This window comes from Sphaerodactylus townsendi, linkage group LG01 (genome assembly GCF_021028975.2).
Source record: "Sphaerodactylus townsendi isolate TG3544 linkage group LG01, MPM_Stown_v2.3, whole genome shotgun sequence".
Lineage (NCBI taxonomy): Eukaryota > Metazoa > Chordata > Lepidosauria > Squamata > Sphaerodactylidae > Sphaerodactylus > Sphaerodactylus townsendi.
In genome coordinates, this window is record NC_059425.1 from 22,372,451 (window position 1) to 22,389,106 (window position 16,656).

General features: G+C 46.4%; 1 protein-coding gene across 1 annotated transcript in view; it reads right to left on the bottom strand.

Moving 5' to 3' along the window:
- The window catches only part of TAF6L (TATA-box binding protein associated factor 6 like), a 34,261-nt gene that overhangs the window by 4,148 nt on the left and 13,457 nt on the right, over positions 1-16,656 (bottom strand). The window contains exons 4-10 of the mRNA XM_048504344.1: positions 13,431-13,593; positions 11,584-11,634; positions 9,786-9,880; positions 6,753-6,827; positions 5,741-5,961; positions 1,656-1,788; positions 1,443-1,571 (exon numbers count right to left, since the gene is read on the bottom strand). Of these exons, the coding sequence (XP_048360301.1) occupies positions 1,443-1,571; positions 1,656-1,788; positions 5,741-5,961; positions 6,753-6,827; positions 9,786-9,880; positions 11,584-11,634; positions 13,431-13,593 (867 nt within the window). The remainder of the gene's footprint in view (positions 1-1,442; positions 1,572-1,655; positions 1,789-5,740; positions 5,962-6,752; positions 6,828-9,785; positions 9,881-11,583; positions 11,635-13,430; positions 13,594-16,656) is intronic.

A 16,656-nucleotide genomic window follows, 5' to 3' on the forward strand; every position in this document is an offset into this window, starting at 1 on the left:
TCTCCTCCATACGAAGAGAGTAATAATTCAAAGAAACAACATGGTAATTTCTTCTTAGATAAAGATGGTGCACCCTGGGGTATCTGCTCAAACTCAAGTACTCTTTAAGAAGCAGGGATGGGCGAGCGGAAGATTGATCAATATGTGCATTCTCATAAGAGGCGTTCCTTCCCGTGCAAGAGAGGAGGGAATGCCTCTTCTTAGGAGCAGCAGTGGCGCAGTGGTTAAGAGCAGGTGCATTCTAATCTGGAGGAACCGGGTTTGATTCCCTGCTCTGCCACTTGAGCTGTGGAGGCTTATCTGGGGAATTCAGATTAGCCTGTGCACTCCCACACACGCCAGCTGGGTGACCTTGGGCTAGTCACAGCTTCTCGGAGCTCTCTCAGCCCCACCCACCTCACAGGATGTTTGTTGTGAGGGGGGAAGGGAAAGGAGATTGTAATTCCCTTTGAGTCTCCAAACTCTTCTTCTTTTTCTTAGTCGGTGATTGGCCCCTGCCATTTTTATCAGTATTTATAAAAACAAATGGGCATCATTTTAACATTAAATCGGGGGCGGGGGGAGCACTCTTTTTAATCAGTCATCCGAGTGCTTTTTAAGTAGAAAGGCAGAATAGTGTGTGTGGGGGGGATCTCAGGCGGATTCCACATGGGCCAAAACAGCGGTGTGAAAATGGTATAAACCCTTTTACACCATTTAAGACAATTTTACACCATTTTATTATTATTATTATTATTTATTGTATTTGTATACCGCCCTCCCCGAAGGCTCAGGGCAGTTTCCAACAAAATAAAATTTAAAACATCATATATATAAGTTAATTAAAATACATAAAATATTAAACTAGAGATGGCTTCAGCTATTCTATTCCCCCTTTTATGAACCCACGGGAGGCCAGATGTTTGCTTTTTATTGCAGTTGATATCATCCCGGCTGGCCAAACGCCTGGCGGAACAGGTCCGTTTTACAGGCCCTGCAGAAACTTTGTAAATCCCGCAGGGCCCTGATCTCACCTGGAAGCCTGTTCCACCAGGTAGGGGCCAGAGCCATAAAAGCCCTGGCCCTTGTAGGGAGCCAGCGGGATGTAGCATTGCCGGGGCCAGGGATCACCAGTAGGTCCGCCTCCGATGAACGGAGGGGCCTAGAAGGGCGATATAGGGAGAGACGGTCCCTTAGATATGCAGGGCCATTTTCACACTGCTGTATTTTGCCCATACAGAATCTGCCTCAGAAGAGACATTCCTTCCTGAGCAGGAGTCAAGGGAATGACTCTCCCAAGCTGGTGACTGCCAGCTGCCATTTTTATTAGTATTTATGAAAATGAACAGGCAGCATAATTTTAATGTTAATTGGAGGGCACCCTTTTTAAAAGTAGCAGGCCCCAGTTTGCAGAATTCATTACCCCCAAAGCCAACTCCACCCAGGAAGAGACAAAGACTCACCAGAATGGCCCCATAGACCTTGTGCCCATCTGCCTTCACCTGAGCATTGGACACGGAGTAATCATCCAGCACAGCTTGCAAGTTGGACCAATAGGTGGAAAGGTGGGGGTACAGAACCCTCTCCACAGCCTGGGTGAGAAGAAGAGAAGCAGAAGATGGACCAGTGGTTTAAGTCGGGGCAGTAGCCAGAGAGGACAGCGAAGATTTACTTACCTTCCAGCCCAAGGCGTGCAGCCCCACCACTGCCCCATAGTGGGAACAAAGGGGGCGGACGGGGTCGGCCAGCACCTTCTGCAGAGAAAGCAGGATTTGGTGGTACAAGCCACTCACCAGGTCACCGTGAGTCCTGAAGAAATGGAAGGTTTACCTGTTTATACAGTTGGTACAAAATGGGCACAAACTTGCAGAAGAGAGCCATGCTCCAAACAGGCTTGCAATACGATGCACCAATCACAGAAGATACAGCACAGTGATGCAGTTACTTCACTTGTTTGGGGTAGCATTACTTAAAACGTGTGCATGGAAACCACAAGTCTCTGTGATTGTTTTAAAGAAATGCATTAACTGCTAAAACAGAATGATGTATGAAGAATTAGCAGTCTCTTCAGGGATCACTTAGTATACATATCGGTCTTCGGACCTCTCTGGTGAGAAGTTAATTTTTTCTAGGTCATGATGAAAACCTTATATCTAGCCAATGCTTGCATAGGGGTCCTTTTCCCACAGCAGAGACAAAACATCCCGCAAACATTTTTAAAAGTTCCGTTTTGGCATTTTGTGCTCCCACAGTACAGAGAACCCAAGTGTTGTCAGCCAAAACTGTTCTTTTTTTCCCGCCTTCTGGCCAACCGAGCTCTGGTCAATTTGCGCCCACCATTTTGTGTGCTGCTGCAGAGATTCTGCTGCCTCCACCATTTGGTGAAGGTTTTCCACAGAGGTCTTCTCTGCTTGCAGCTCATCCATGAGTGATTTCTGTGTAAAAAGTAGATGAATAATTTTTGTTTTGCCTAGTGATCCCATGCACGTCTTCTTCCTTTTTATTGTTGTTTTAAGGGGATGTCTGAAAAGCTACAACACAAATATGCGCGTATTGCCAGAGGAGGAGCTACTGTGGGGAGATTGCACCAGGCGCAGGCCGGGGGGGGGATTGTACCCCCCCTGCAGTGCCTCCCCACACACTCTTACCTTAGTTCAGCCTGAAAATGCAGGCTGGAAAAAGTGGCCTGTACACTTGAGGCTGAAAATGACCTGGTGGGAACTACTCTTCCCAAGAGACCTTGCAAGCCCCAAGGTCTCCCAGGAAGTGTAGTTCCCACCAGGCCGTTTTCAGCCTCAAGTGAACAGGCCACTTTTTCCAGCCTCCACTTTCAGATTGAACTAAGGTAAGAGTGTGTGTGTGGAGTGTGGGGGTGGGGCACCGCATGCCACGGGGGGGTGGGGGGTCAGAAAACGCAGAGTGCGCACTGGGCGCAGTATGATCCAGCTACGCCTCTGCGTATTGCAGCTTCTGTAATCATAAGGCTAACTCCCTTACGAGATAAGGTGGTACTTCCTGATATGAAATAAAAGTTTTTCCAGTTGAACTTAAAGGGACGTTATAGATGTGACAACAGGGTGACCTCAAGCAGCCAGCTCACTCAAATTTTTATCCATCCACCCAGTCAAAGTACCTTTACACTCAATCATTTTACTAATCGCAATTCAGCTTATGTTATTTATGTGTTGCAATGTCCTTGCAATTTACTTTATGTGCATATCCTTTAAAACAGACTGTCAAGAGCATTGTGGTAAGATTAAAGATCAAAACATGGATGCTCCTTTGTTCAGTCACATTGTTTATCTTTAAAGCACAAGCCGATCGATTTCTAATTCTTTGTGATTGAAAAACTGGATTCAAACCCTTTTTCTAATTACAACTTGGAAAAACATGCCTTGACGGGGAGAGGCTTTTCAGATCTTTACATTAGGATCCATACATCCTACATGTCTTAATGACAAGTTATCAACTTATATTTAATAGGTATATTCTTCCTGGCAGAAATACCTTACATGTTTATTTAGACTTGGTGGCTTTTCTCAACAGTTATTTTTTGGATAGTAAAATGAGTTTCCCTTTAACATTTGCAGCCTTTTCCATAATCATTTATTGCTTTCATCATTCCATTAGAGCTTTGTTAATTAAAGATAGGTATGCCCTCTCCTTTCCCATTCCTCTTTTTAAGTAGCATTCTCATTTACACCCATACAATACTCACAACTCACAATACTCACAAAGGTAGGAGCCTTAGTACAAGTTTTTTTATCTTTTTCTTTTAAATGCTGCTGCTTTCTTTTGAATTGGTTTCATTTAATTGGACGTTTGTTATGTCCGTAATTCTTCATACAGGATTGCCTTTTGAAGTTACGCTGCACTACATGTTATGAAGTTGTTTTTGATTTTCTGGTATTTACATATCTGTAATATCATTGGTTTGAATCTAAGGGATTGCTTTATTTGGGTTATAATTTATTACTTATAACAGATGTCCAAATTAATGAATGCAAGGCATTCATGACTGATGAAGATTTGTACATCAAAACAGGAATTTAGCCAGCTTCATCAGTCATGAATGCCTTGCATTCATTAATTTGGACGCCTGTTATAAGCATTTTTATGGAATTAACACACTGAAATCTTTGTTGTCTGCTCTTCTCCAGCTTGTAAAACTGTGTAACAAAATTACCATGTTGAAATTGTATGTGACATCTGCACTGAAATTGTTATTTCTAACATTCAGCTTGTTAATCTTTTGATAATGTTTCTGATCGTTGCCATTTTGACTTGTGGATTTATTATGATAGAATCCTATATTTTTAATCATAATAATCATTGTGTTTTCCATCACAGTTCAGAGTTCTTGAATTATATATATATACATTTTTTGGTACTGAGATTTTTCTTTAATCGTTTTTAGACCTCTGGTACTTAGTACCCCTTGTTTTATCATTCAGAGTTTTCCTGTCTTCTTTTTTGTCACCTCTGGAATTCTGACACAGTGTGATAGGTGCAGCCACAAAATGGCTGCCGCATGGGGTGAAGCCAGTCACAAAACAACCGCCGTAGCTTACCTTCAGTCACACAGTGAAGCTCCTTAGGCTGTGGTAACAGTAGCTGCCAAAGTAATGTTGTTGTTTTTTAAAAAAAATTACTTTGGCAGCTACTGTCACCACAGCCTAAGGAGCTTCACTGTGTGACTGAAGGTAAGCTATGGTGGCCATTTCTGGGCAAAAGCTGCATCTGACCCCTCCCACTTTATAGGTGCCAGGGAAGGTGTCTGAATGCACCACACTGGGAACCCGTACATTAGACAACAGTGCCCTTCAGCATACGGCAGCTTTACATTTTCATGTGTCCATCTAATTCAATGTCCTATTCCCAACAATGGCCAGCCACAATGTTTCTGGAAAGCCTACAAGAAAGGTATGGTACCGACCCTCTTGCTTGTATTAATCATGCAGGGAAAAAGATCTACTCGCACATGAAGCTGCCTTATGATGAATCAGACCACTGATCTAGCAAGGTCAGTCTTGTCTACTCAATCTGGAAATGGCTCTCCAAGGTCTCAGGAAGAGGTCTTTCACATCACTTCCTACCCAGTCCTTTTTAACTGGAGATGTTAGGAATTGAACCTGGAGCCACAGCCCCTCCCCAGACCATTCTTGCTGCTCACATGCAAGGATGAGCTATCTTAAGAGGAGCACTACAGGGATCAGACAGAGGGGTCCATCTAATATGAGTTCTGCCCACTTCCGTGTCCAGACATACAACTGGCATTCAGAGGTACACTGCCTTAGCACACAGAGGTTTTATGCCACTATCAAAGCTATTTGCTCCCCATGGAGGCAGGAACTGAGGAAAAGGGGGAGGTCCTGACCAACAGGAAGGGGGAAAAGTTTCATTTCCTGCTTCCCGATGGGACAGTGGGAACCACCTGCAAGATGTCCTCCAGCCCAGGGGAGACAGGATTGGAGGGACAAAATTCTGGAAGCGGGGAGGTCACTCTGGCGGGCCCACAAAGCAGATTAAAGTCATGTGATTTATTTCCATGTGATACTTTGAATTGGGATCTCAATGATGTCACAAGTGGCCCCCAAAGGAATCTGGACGTTCATGGCTACTCTCAGCAGCCACACAAAAGATATTACCAGGTGCTGCACCAAGCCAAGCAGGGTCCCGCCTCTGGCCAAGGTCATGCGTGATTATCCAGCGAGAAGGAGGATCGTCCCCGTCCCAACAGGCTGGATCACTGGGCACGTACCAGAAAATATGACCAAGGAGCATTGCAGCGTAGTCACGAAGAGTCCAGTGGTCATTGAGGGGGTTGATCGAGGCTGCCAGGGGCTCCAGGACACAGTACATCACGCTGGCGATGAGGCTCTTGACATAGGAGCCCAGGCACAGATAGGGGTTCTGGATGAGGCTCTTGGCCACGTGCAGGAGGCGGTTCAGCTGCTCCAAGTCATGGCTCACCGATTTGACCTGCCAACAGAGCCAGAGACGGAAAAGGTACAGCAGGAAGGGACGGAAACCAGACCCCCGGAATGCAGTCCCAGATCCTAACCCCTCCAAGCAGTATCACACTCACTGAGCCTCAGGGTAAGTTTAACATTGCCTTCCTCCATATAGCAACCTTAGCCTTTCCTGGTGGTCACCCACCCAAGTATTGAGATTGGCCAACCCTGCTTAGCTTCCAAACCCAGCCGAGCTCAGGCCAAGCCATGCTGTCAGGCACTGGTCCCCAGTTTTGTTTGTAAACAGTTTTGTTCGTAAACAGAATACATTGTAAACAGAACACAAACAGATGTAACACATTTGTATGTATGATCACTAGAAGGAGGAGGAGCAGGAGTTTGGATCTATATCTCCCCTTTCTCTCCTGTATGGAGACTCAAGATGGCTTACAATCTCCTTTCCCTTCCCCCCGCCCCCAACAACAAACATCCTGTGAGGTGGGTGGGGCTGAGAGAGCGCCAAAGAGCTGTGACTAGCCCAAGCTGGCATGTGTTGGAGTGCACAGGCTAATCTAGTTCCCCAGATAAGCCTCCACAGCTCAAGTGGCAGAGCGGGGAATCAAACCCAGAGCGGGGAATCAAATCTGGTTCTCCAGATTAGATTGCACCCGCTCTTAACCACTACACCACACGAGAACTGGGCACTTTTGAAAGCTAATCAAGTGGAATGTCTCCTGTAATTGTCAAGGAGGAAGAGTGAGGTGATTTCCCCATACAGGAGAGAGGCATAGGAGGTAGGGCTAAAGATTCTCTACTCACTCCACTCACAACGTAGACAAAGTAAGGCAGAAGGGCTGCAATTTTTGAGTTGGTCTGCAAGTCCTGAAGGGCAACCTGCATGAGAAGGAACATGAAAATCAGATGTGGCATTCCGCAGTCCCGCTCTTCCGGGCCAGACCTTCCTTCAGCTTGTGTCGTGGCTTGCCCCTCACGCTCCACCAAGACCAGCACGGACAGAAGTGATGAGGAGCACAAATACGAGAGTGACGAGGAGGATGAGCAGTCAGTGGGCAGTATGAGGCGAGCACAACGGCTCTGCCAATAGAGGACTTGGTATTATGGGCCTACACCGCAAACAGACCCGGAAGTAACAACGCTGAAAATCAGGTCCCAAGTCAGTCGTTGAGATCCTGAGACAGCTCTGAGGGCTCCGCTGGCACCAGGGGCATACAAACCCCCAACCTCCTCTCCTCAGCCAGAGCAGAGGCACTAACAGAGCGCAGGAAGTCTGCTAGATTGGTCACTCAGTGGCTGTAAGTCACCCACAGGATCAGCACCAGCTACTTGGCTGATTACAGCCACCTGTCCCAGTGGCGTGTGAAGACAAGGGCTGCGTCCCCGCAGAAGCGAGGCGTGATGTTGGTCTTGCTGTTGCTCTGCTCCAGGCCTGTTCTGCCGTAGGAACTCTCGTAACCTTGCCTTTAGACTGATTCTTGGATCACTCTTCTGGACCCTGCTCGGACTCTGTTTGCCTTATCATGTTTGGACCCCGGACCATTGGACTACTCTGCTTGGAACTTACCTGCTGCCTGGCCAATTGCCAGCCAGACTATGACAGCCTGGCCCACCTCAAGGGTTGGGGCCCAAGAGATCATTTCCCCTCCTTATCCATTCATGGTTCCTGTGACCAGGGAGGCACTGCGTCCTACTAACCATGTCCTCCTAAGCAGAGTTACTTCCTTTCCAACCCATTAACTTCAGTGGAATCCAAAGAGTGTAAATCTACTTCAGATTGCACTGTAAGAGTCTCAAGATGTAATTCTGACTCAATGGCCACTCCTTGGGCACTCAGAGACCTGCCCCTTCTCCTTGACCAGGCAGTGCCACAGACCCACTTCTTCACCGCCAGTTTCCTCCTCCCTGCTTATTTAGCTACTTTGTTTTTTATCCCGCCTTTCCCCTGGGGTAGCATAGCTGCTTCTCCCTTCCCTATTTTTATTTATTTATTTAGAAAACATTTTCTCCAGAGAGTCTTCCCAAGGTGGCTCAGAAAATAAAACATGAGTAAAGACATCAAACATTGAAAGTTGTTAATTGCCTCCCAAGACCATGTGAGGGAGATCAGGTTGGGAATGTGGCTAGCCCAAGGTCACCCAGTGTGTTTCATTCAAGGCTACCGAAATGCTAACCAGACTCTCTAGCCATTATGCCACACTATCTCTCAAACATCCCTGCTGGATGTCAGGTTAGCAGCTTGAGTTATTTCTCCTCCAAGGTTATAGCGTTACCCCTGGCATTCAGGCTCATTAAGGCCTTTTTATTCTCTTAACTGACTGTTTTTAGTTGCATAGTTCTATAACCATATCTTATCTGCCTTATTTAACAAACTGAGCTCTATCTTAGATATTTTAAGTATTTTATGAGCCGTTGAGCTGGTCTCATCTTAATTGGCCTTTGTTTTTGACTGGGTTTTATTTTAACTGGCTCTCATTTTAGTTGATTAATTTTTAAAATTAATTGTTTTTAGTTGTATAGCTATATAGCTGTTAAGAATTGCACTCTTTTAATTGTTTTATGAACTGGGTCTTATTTTAATCATTTCATGAGCTGAGATTTGTCATTCCTGAAGCTTGGGATTTTCTGGTGCCTCACTCCCTCCTCCACACACACCTTTTCCCAACTGTGGTGACACTTTTAACAGGGGAAGCAATGAAGCGTTCAGGCATTAGCATAGTTCTAGCCCAGTTGTGTTTACTTCTGGCCCAATCAGTCACCCAGTGCTGTCTACAAGGAGGCAAAAGTGTTCCCCAAAGGGCATTCCAGAAGGCCCCTTGGCTTCAACGTGATGCCTGCCAGGCTCTTGAGAACAGCAGCCAATATCTTTCACAGCCCCTGTCCGGGCGTGGGCGGAGCTCCGGGGGCCGGGACGCCGGCCACTCCCGCACCCGGACTGGGGCGGGCGGGCCGGAGGAAACCGCGCCGGCCAGTCGACGGGGCGCCGTGACCCTGGGAGAATCGGCCGACCAGGCGATCGGTCGCAGGGGCGTTGCGTCACTGGGAGGAATGGCCGGCCGGGCAAGGTGGGGTCGCGTCAAGGGAACGACGGGGAAACCAGGCGAGGGGGCAGCCGGGTGGAAGGAAACGGCGCAGGACCACAGCCTGGGCGGCGCCTGAAGCACAGCTGAGCCCGGTCGGTATGGCTCAGAGTCACGCCAGCTGGGGAGGGGGAGGCTTTTGAGAGCCGGAAAAGAATTTAAGGAGGGAAACTCCGAGGCTCAGGAGCTGCCGCTGCAGCCGGGTGACGGGAGGGTGATTCTGGGAGACAGAGAAAGGAGCAAGGGCGTGAGAGGGCTAAGCCGCATGGGCAGGCTACAAGTAGCTCAGGCAGGGGAACTAGCTGGAGCCCAGTGAGGCAACTGGGCAGGACCTTGGCTGGCACGCAGAGGGTTTGGGGAAGGGAAGGACGGGGAAACCAGGGACGGGCTGCCTCCTACATCAGGCGCCCTGTGGGCTAAACTATTTCTTGGCCCCTCGGGCCAATTGGAAAAAGACACCTCTGGGGAGGAAAAACCCCAGGAAAGGGAGGGAGGGAAGGAACCACAGCCCGAGAACCCTGCGTGGGGAGGGGAAGCGCCACAGCCCCAAAGAGCAAAAATATTGAAGATTTATCAAGGCCACTCATGGACAGCCTGATCTGGATTCCAAACAACTCACGACTTTCCCAGTCAGGAGTTCCTCACGACTGTGAAATCATCAACACCTCCCAACCCTTTTTCCATGTCCCACAATGCAGTTTCACAATTCAGCCACCCAACATCAGCTGTGCCTCATCCAAAGCTCCCCACTACCCACCTTCATCAGCTGGGGATCATCCCCCAACACCGCCCGGGTCATGTGCTGGTAATATTTTTGCAGGTCATCAGTCAATGCCGAGACAGCACTAGGCACTGGAAGAAAAGGAAGAAGGTGTAGTTGGTAGATGTTCTGGAGGCAGTGGCATATTTCCCTAGGGACGAGGGGTACCCTCTGTCCCCAGGCATCACTAATCTGGTCACGTGGGGGCATTAAATCGGCTCCCCACGTGACCAGGAAGACAGTTCCTGCTGCCTCGTCATCTTTGGGTGCCCTAGGACACTACCCCCCCAGCCTTGCCCCCCCAAAGTTCCCAGCCGGCAGTCCCTTCTGCCCTCCCCTCTGGGGAGAGCAGAAACGACTGCCATCCCCCGTCCTCCGAGAACTGCTTTTATAAGCACTGAGGCCAGGGGCGGGGTTTGGAGAGGCATGGCCCTGCCCCCTGAGCCCTGCCCTCTTGACCTCAGTGCTTATAAAAGCAGCTTTTGGAGGATGGGGGACAGCAGTTGTTTCTGTTCTCCCCAGAGGGCAGAAGGGACTTCTCCCAGCTGAGGAAAGCGAGGGGGGGAGGAGCCCCGCGCCCCAAGCGCAGTGAGAGCCTGGAGGAACCAATTTGGCCATCCAGGCCCTATTTTATCTCAATGCGTCTCTGTCTGGAGGAACAGCCTCATAAGGAAGAGATGGACAAGCACTGGCCCTTTCATCCCTTGATCATACAAGGTTACTTTATTTCCCCTTTGTGTGTGTGTGTTGTCAAATTGCAACCAACTCAAGGTGACTCCAAGTCCACGGGATTTTCAAGGCAAGGAATAAACAGAGGTGGTTTGCCGTTGCCTTCCTCCAAGCAGCAATCCTGGTCTTCCTCGGTGGTCTCCCATCCAAGTACCAACCAGGGCTGATCCCACTTAGCTTCCAAGCTCTGACAAGATTGGTCGATGCAGGGCTATCAAGCTGCTCCATCTTTATCCTGCCCTTCCTCTATGGAGGAGGCACACATTATTCTCCCACCATTTTATCCTCACAACAACCCTGTGGGGTAGGTTAGTCTGAGAGAGAGCAACTAGGTCAAAGACATCCAACAAGGTTCATGATACAGGGAGAACTAAAACCTAAATCTAACCAAATCTCATATTGATAACTCCTGTGCTGATGCTTAGAGAAGGACATTGCAGGGCTAGTGTGAGGAGTCTTATTATTGGCCCCAAAGTACGACTTCCTTTGCAAGACATTCAAAATGGCTCTTCCTCATAAGAGGCTTTATTCACTGTGTGATAAAAATCTCACGTGTTCACACAAACGCACAGTTCTTGTGCTGTACTTGTGGATTAGAAACAGTAAAACAATTAGGATTTAGCAGGATACAAATGAAGCAATAACAGAGTGGGAAATGGAACCACCCAATGACAAGGAAGAAAAATGGTCACATGGCAATCTGCTGCAACTGTCAACACTCAACATCTATTCTTAAAGGTACACTAAACATTTATGCAAGATCTACTAAATATAGCCATACAGGGAAGCACAGGTCTATCAATCCAGCCGGCTAGGAGGCAGTAGCCACCTTTTGCAGGTAAGTCGTCCTTCATTCCTCCCAGAGTTTTGAGCACTCCCAACAAGGGACTGGCAATATCCTTTTCTAAACTGCACCAGAGCAGCCCAACAATTTTCAGACTTCTCTGTCACAGTTAGGAAAGTCTACAACACATGGATCCAGACCCCCATTTACAAGCAGCCCATCCTTGTTATAGCACTAATATAGAGGCAGCCATTCATACAATGGACTTGCACACCCTCTTACCAGATCCTTGAGGCTCCAGGTTCCCTTTTCCATCCAGGTAAGAGACGTGAACTACAAACAGAGAAATAAGCCCACGTCAGCAATCAAGTTGATCAACCGGTTCATTGTCCGGTTCCCCACATCACACTTTCAGTCTGCAAGAATTCACCATTTGTCCACAGAGATCTATACTAATTAAACCAGAATCCCTTACAAGGGGGAAAGTATTTCTTCTTCAAGCTAATGGAGATTTATCTCCATGCTTCTTGCAAGACTGACTTTTGCTGAAAAGAGGATGCTGTTCTTTGTTTTTAAACTGAGCTTCATTTAAATTTCAAAACATGAGAACAGCCCTGGGAGAACACCAGAGGGCCTTCTAACACAGCCTGTTTCCAGCTGCAACCAAACAAATGTTTTCCAGGGATCCCACAAGTAAGCCAAGAAGCCATCCATTCTGTTGCTTTATCCACAGCAATTGCTTTACCCACAGCAAACCACTGAATGTGGAGGCTTGTTTTTATACTTATTTTTAATTGTAGTTCACCTTGAGCAGGACTCTGAAGAAGAGGTATGGAAATATTCTACATACATTCATCGAAGCTAACAGCAAATTTATGTTAGTTACTGAAGCATCCAAGAGAACTACAGAAAAAAAATCCGCTTGTTTCACAGAAGAGCTTTTGACTATTGCAGATCATGAAAACCATGTGGCTGGTTTTAAAGGAAAGAGGAGTGTCATATCATCTGATTGTTTTGATGTGCAACCTAAACTCTGGACAAGGCATTACTATTAGGAGAAACAGAACGGTTTCCAGTTGGCAAAGGTATCAGACAAGGATGTATTTTATCTCCCTAAACGTAGAACGTATCATAAGGAAAGCTGGATTCGATTTAGGTGAGAGGGTGGATAAAAATACAAACGTAATGGCTACTGTGGAATTACTTGACTTTAAAGTGGGCAATGAGGAAACTGCAGTTGTTCAAGACTTTCTGTTCCTCGGCTCCATCATCAACCAAATGGGAGGTTGCAACCAAAACATCAAAAAAGGACTGAGGCTGGGACGGCCAGCCATGAAGGAGCTAGAAAAGATAAGGATATGTCACTGGCAACCAAGATCAAATTCATGCCATAGTATGACCTATTAGTATGTGTAAGTGTGAAAGTTGGACAGTAAACAAACATGACAGGAAGAAAGTGGATTCTTTAAAATGTGGTGTTGGAGGAGAATTTTACAGATACCATAGACCGCCAATAAGATAAATCAATGGGTTCTAGATCAAATCAAGCCTGAACTGTCCCCAGAAGCTAAAATGACTGAGGCTGTCATACTTTGTCCCATTATGATTGGCTAATTGACTTGACTTTTAGGCTGTCCTTCCCTAATGGGCTTAGGGCATCTTACAACAAAACAATGTTAACACAATAGTACCACATAGTATACTATATATAGTATAGCGCCACATATCCCCTCAAGGGATAACATATTCATATTAAAATACTATTCCCACACCCAGGTCTATCACTCATACCTTCATAAGGAAAGAAAAGGGGGAAAGGGACAACAACCAGGAAGGCAAAAGAAAAAGGAAAAAATGGAAAGTGGTGGCCAAGTTACTTAAGTCCCATTGCTGTCATCAACCATAGGCCTGGCAGAACAGCTCTGAGAAGACAAAGAGTCACTGGAAAAGACAATAAAGCTAGGAAAAACTGAAGACAGCAAAAAAAGAAAGTCCCAACATGAGATTGATGGATTATATAAAGGAACTCATAGCCCTCAGTTAACAAGACCTAAGTAAGACTGTTAGCAATAGGATGTGGGACACACCCTGTGTTTGTGCATTTCAGCCCCATCCTGCAAGAGACGTACCCCTCACAGCTGTCTCAGCACAGCCCTTGGGGATGTTGGTTGCCAGAGCCAGCTCCACCAAGTTGACTTCGTGATCCTCCTGGAAATAAAGTTCTCCCTCCTTGATGGCACGGAAAGGAAGGGCCTCCCACGAAACGTGGCAGCACACATGCACATTACAAGACTTACCCGTCAGCTGCGCTACTGCCAAGCATAGCCGCGGAGCTGTTTTGCATTCTAATGGAACAGCCGACCGACGAAAATGAAAAGGCCGTTTATTATCTACCTTTTGACTTATTCATTGACTTCAGTTCAGAATGAAAAAGTATACCCTGTTGGTTAGATTTATTCATTTAACTGCTTTTGAACAGCAACGGGTTCAGATTAAACAGACCTCAGATTTCCATTATGAACAAAATGTGCTGTCTTAGAAGTGGCAACCCCTGATGTTGTCTGCTAAGATGAGTATGTACCTCAAACAGACAGGATGACGTAGAGTGCTGGACTAGGATCTTGAAGTCCCAGATTTGGAAACTTGCTGGGGGATCTGAGCCAGTCATGCATTCTCAACCTAACCTGCTTCTCAAGGTTGTTATGAGGAGAAAATATAAAAGAGGAGGAGGAGGAGTTTGGATTTATACCCCACCCTTCTCTCCTGTAAGGAGACTCAAGGTGGCTTACAAGCTCCTTTCCCTTCCTCTCCCCACAACAGACACCTTGTGAGGTTGTGGGGCTGAGAGAGTTCAGAGAGAACTGTGACTAGCCCAAGGTCACCCAGCAGGAATGCAGGAGTGCAGAAACACATCTGGTTCACCAGATAAGCCTTTGCCACTCAGGCAAAGTGGGGAATCAAACCCAATTCTCCAGATTAGAATCCACCTGCTCTTAACCACTACACCACACTGGCTCTGTTGTGAGCCACTTTAGGTCCCCACTGATGAGAAAAATGGTCTATAAATGAAGTACCGTATATACTTGCATATAAGTCGAATTTTTCAGCACATTTTTTGAGATGAAAAAGCCCCCCTCAACTTATGCCTTGAGGAGTCAGTTGTATTTTAAAATATTTTTTAAGAGGTTTTACTTTATGCAAGAGCCACTAAGGAGGCTGACAGTTTTCAACCGCTTGTTCTTTTAAAATTTCAGGGATTTTTCAAGAGACTCTTCTGATGATATCACCCAAGTTTGGTAAAGTTTGGTTCAAACTTTGGTTTGAAAGTTTGGTTCAAAGGGAGTGCCCCATCCCCCACTGTTTCCAATGGGAGCTAATAGTAGATGGGGCTACATTTTGAGGGTCCATAACTTTGAACCCCCCTGAACCAAACTTCACCAAACCTGAGTGGTATCATCAGGAGGGTCTCCTAAAAATACTCTGAAATGTTGGTACTGCTAACATAGAAGCATTTGTTCCTCCCTGACCAAGAATCCAGTTTTGAAGGATTTTAACTCTTGTGTTTAAGGCTTGGTTGCTGGTTGAGCTAAGGTTTTGTAGCTTTTTACCAAGTTATTGTTTGAGACCATATTGTTTTTCTTGACCCCCTTGCTTCCACTTACAGAGCTAGTTTGCTGTTTTTCTTTGAAATAAATATTCAAAACTTATTTAACCTACTGATTACCTCAATTAATGTACATTTTTTTTATTGAGTATCTATTTTTTTTTTTATTTTGAAATTTACCAGTAGCTGCTTGCATTCCCACCCTTTCCAGTGACTTATCACATAAGTCAATAAGTTTTCCCAGTTTTTTTTGTGAGTAAAATTAGGTTTTGCATTGACTTATGCTGAATGGTCGACTTATACATGAATATATACGGTAAATAATTAAAAACAACAAAGAGTTTTTTCTTAGTCAAGTCTCTCTCCCACCACAAATTCCCACCAGCTGCCAGCACTGAAAGAAGCAAGGGGTTACATATTAAAATTGCAACACCTCACTGACAATCCTATGCACAGTTCCTGCAGTCTAAGCCCACTAGCTTCCAGTGGTCTCAGACTGAGCTTCCTCCCCACAAGATTGCCTTCTCATACCTCAATTTATTCTTAACACACTTCTGGGAGTGAAGGCTGTCTTGGCAATTCTACATCCAGAAAGAGGTCTCCTCTCCTCCTCCTAATTCCACAGAAGTAAGGATCACACAAGGCAGCTACATGGCTGCAGACACACCTTGGAAATCCGCAAGAACATCTATGTGAATCTCAACCTTTCCAAAAGCTGCCAGAGTGAACCATTCTGCTTCAGTTCCTAGCCATCGTCTCTGGGTGAATCACACCAGAGTTTTGAGGCCTGCCACAAAGTCCACATCATTACAAGACGCCTCAGCTGCAGCTAAGTCGGAAGATGGTCAAAGAGGAATCATTTGAGGCTTGTCTCATGCTGTGTTTTCAGTCAATGTTCCCTTTCTAATTTTGTTTACAAATTACTAGCAGCCCAATCCAGAAGTGGGTGGGTAAAAGTGCTTTTGGAGCTGGTGTAGGGTCACGTCAGCATGGGTACCCACCCCAGTGGTGTAAGGGGCACTTATGCCACCAGGGATTAGGGGTAAGCACCAATAGGATTATGGGTAAGAACCACAGAGCTCAGCAACATCTGACCCAGAACAGAGCCTGGTTCCTAGGGCTGCATTGGTGTCCAGGAGGATGCCAGCATGGCTGGGGGCCAATCCCCCAGTAGAGTCACCATTCACGCCAATAACACCCTCAGTGCTGCTCTCAGACTTACACCACAAAAACAGTGGCATAAGTCTGTTTCAACTATGGGGCTCTTCAAGTGGCAGGAGGGATTCTGAATTTCCCTACTGCCTGCACACTCAAATTGCTTGGAGGCTGACATGACACCCGACTTCACTGTGCTGTCTCTGAACTCAGCACAGCTCCTTCTGGGTTGCACTGTAAGGAGTAATTCTTGACTATATACACTGTACTTTTCTTACTGGGTTGTTTTTTTTAGCTGTGATCCACCTGGAGTCCCAATAAGACAGATTATAAGAAGAGTTTGGATTTATACCCCACCTTTCTCTCCTGTAAGGAAACTCAACGTGGTTTACAAACTCCTTTCCCTTCCTCTCCCCACAACAGACACCTTGTGAGGCAGGTGGGGCTGAGAAGTTCGAAGAACTGTGACTGGCCCAAAGGTCACCCAGCAGGGAATGTCTGAGTCTTGAGCATCCCGTTCTGAATTTCACCAGATAAGCCTCTGCTACTCAGGTGGAGGAGTGGGGAATCAAACCTGGCTCTCCAGATTAGAATCC